Source organism: Triticum dicoccoides, chromosome 5B (genome assembly GCF_002162155.2).
Source record: "Triticum dicoccoides isolate Atlit2015 ecotype Zavitan chromosome 5B, WEW_v2.0, whole genome shotgun sequence".
NCBI classification, from domain to species: Eukaryota; Viridiplantae; Streptophyta; class Magnoliopsida; order Poales; family Poaceae; genus Triticum; species Triticum dicoccoides.
Genome location: NC_041389.1, coordinates 572,562,840 through 572,564,913, shown reverse-complemented (window position 1 = coordinate 572,564,913; position 2,074 = coordinate 572,562,840). Strand labels below are relative to the sequence as shown.

Here is a 2,074-nt window from a genome sequence, read left to right as displayed (position 1 = left end):
TAGCACTGGGCTAACATATTGCCAAGGTAAGGCTTGGATCAGGTTCAACTGCATTATAATTTTACAACTATGTTGACCTTAGAAGGTACCAATAATTCCAAGCAAAACCCAAGTAAGGGGTGTATCATCAATATCCCCAAAGAACCTTATACCATTTTGAAAGGGAGGCAACCAATTCCTATCAAAAAGTTCTCATGGCAGCTACAACCCCAACCAATAAAACTTTGATCTCTGCCAACCATATCCTCAACCAAGCCCCCTAAAACCAAAGACAACAACTTCAATCCACTAAGCTTCCAAGGACAAGATGAACAAACCAGAGGTCTTGGTGGGGAACAGAGGAGGAGTTTTGTGGGGAGCTTATGCGGGGTAGCTGTAAGTTGAGAATGCCCAGGGATGCAAATCTGTGACCCTTAGGGATGCAAATCTGTGACCCTTAGACAAGAATCTGTGCAGAAAGTGTTGTTTGGCAAATCTCCCAGAACTAGGCCAATTACCTCGTAACCGCCCAAATACAACCTAGCTCCTGAAGATACCAAGGCCAAATTTGACAAGGATAGCAATAGCTAGATTAGTGCATGGTCCAACAAGATAATATCTTCTATCATATTTGCTATGATAATGTGACATGTGAACAGGCTGAGTTTCCGGTTGTGTTTGATACAGTAGGTTGAGTTATAATTTCCTTCTGTTGATTATGGTTATTTGGTGATCTAAAAGATCTTACATTAGTTTACAGAGGGAGTAACAGAATAGCACGAGATATAATCAAACTCAGAAGGTCGTAATCAGAAAATTCCAAAGCGCCAACCATCAACATCCCTACAGACCCGTGCACCATTCAAAGAGGGGTTCACTAGTTCCTAACACTAACACAAAAAAATATAAGACAGATACAAAACCTGTACAGCACACAATTTACACCAAGAAAGCCAATCAACTAGTAATAGAACAGTGCAGTTAAAAACATGTTATGAGGGGAAGGGTGGAGGGGGCTTAACCAATACAATAATTAGGTAACCACTGATGCAGAGTAAGTGCCTGGAATGTGATATGATGAAAGTTTACAACTGTAAAAGCACACATTGTTGCTTCAACTGCAGCTTACAGAAAGACAAAGTAAATGACATACAGATGCACTTCCTATTGCTGACATGTGAAATCGGGTTGCTAAACCAGCAAAGATGAAGCACTTTCAACTGCCAGATCTAGACCCATAGTCTGCACCACTGCAATGTGACATTCCTAGAAGCTTACAGTTACAGAACAGACGCAATTTTGGTTACCCAAGTATCACGATACAACCCCACTACCTTCATCTGAAACGCCTGCTGCTAATCAATAAGCCAAGACATACAAGCCGCCAAACCCCTCTGAAACTAACGCAACACACAAACCACCAAAAAACTTCGAAACCCTGAAGTACGCCTAGCTAGAGGAACGGGCCAGCATAAATCCCCTTTCCCCTCCCAAAATTACCATTACCCTCGCCTATAAACTACCAATACACGCTCGATTACCACACAGTTACCATGAAACCCTAACCCCCACGAGCAAGCGGATCAGCCGGAACAGAATTGCACGAGCCCACAGCACAGCTCAGCACAGCAACACCGGTAATTAATTAATTACCCATAAACGGCAGAGGATGCGAGATTGGGGAAGGGGGAGGGGGGCGGGCGCGAAGCATCAAACAAACCTTGCCGGATGCGGCCCCGAAGCCGCCGATGTCGGCGTGGTCGTCATCGTAGTGGCGCGCGTCGGCCTCGGCGTCGTCGAGCGGGAGCTGGACCTGGGCGAGCATGAGGTAGTTGGGCTCGTTGTCGGAGGTGTGGGTGCCGAGCACCATCTTCTGCACGGAGTGGTCCTTGCCGGCGGGCTCGGTGCGGTCGGGGAGCCACTGCACGGTGAGCGAGGGCCATTCGAGTGCGTGGGTGATGACGAGGTCGTAGAGGAAGGGCGTGTTCTTCTTCCAGATCTTGTACTCCTCGTTGATCAGCCGCTCCTCCACCTCGGCGCGGAACTCCTCCTCGTCCCCGCCGCCGGCCTTCGGCATCGCCGTCTCCCCGCTAGG

The 2,074-nt window shown here is 47.6% G+C and overlaps 1 protein-coding gene across 1 annotated transcript in view; it reads right to left on the bottom strand.

Annotated features, from left to right (window-relative positions):
- LOC119311709 (histone-binding protein MSI1 homolog) overlaps positions 1-2,068 on the bottom strand; it is a 7,528-nt gene extending 5,460 nt beyond the window's left edge. The window contains exon 1 of the mRNA XM_037587396.1: positions 1,700-2,068. Coding sequence (XP_037443293.1) covers positions 1,700-2,056 — 357 coding nt within the window. The 5' untranslated portion in view covers positions 2,057-2,068. The remainder of the gene's footprint in view (positions 1-1,699) is intronic.
- Positions 2,069-2,074: the final 6 nt, after the last annotated feature.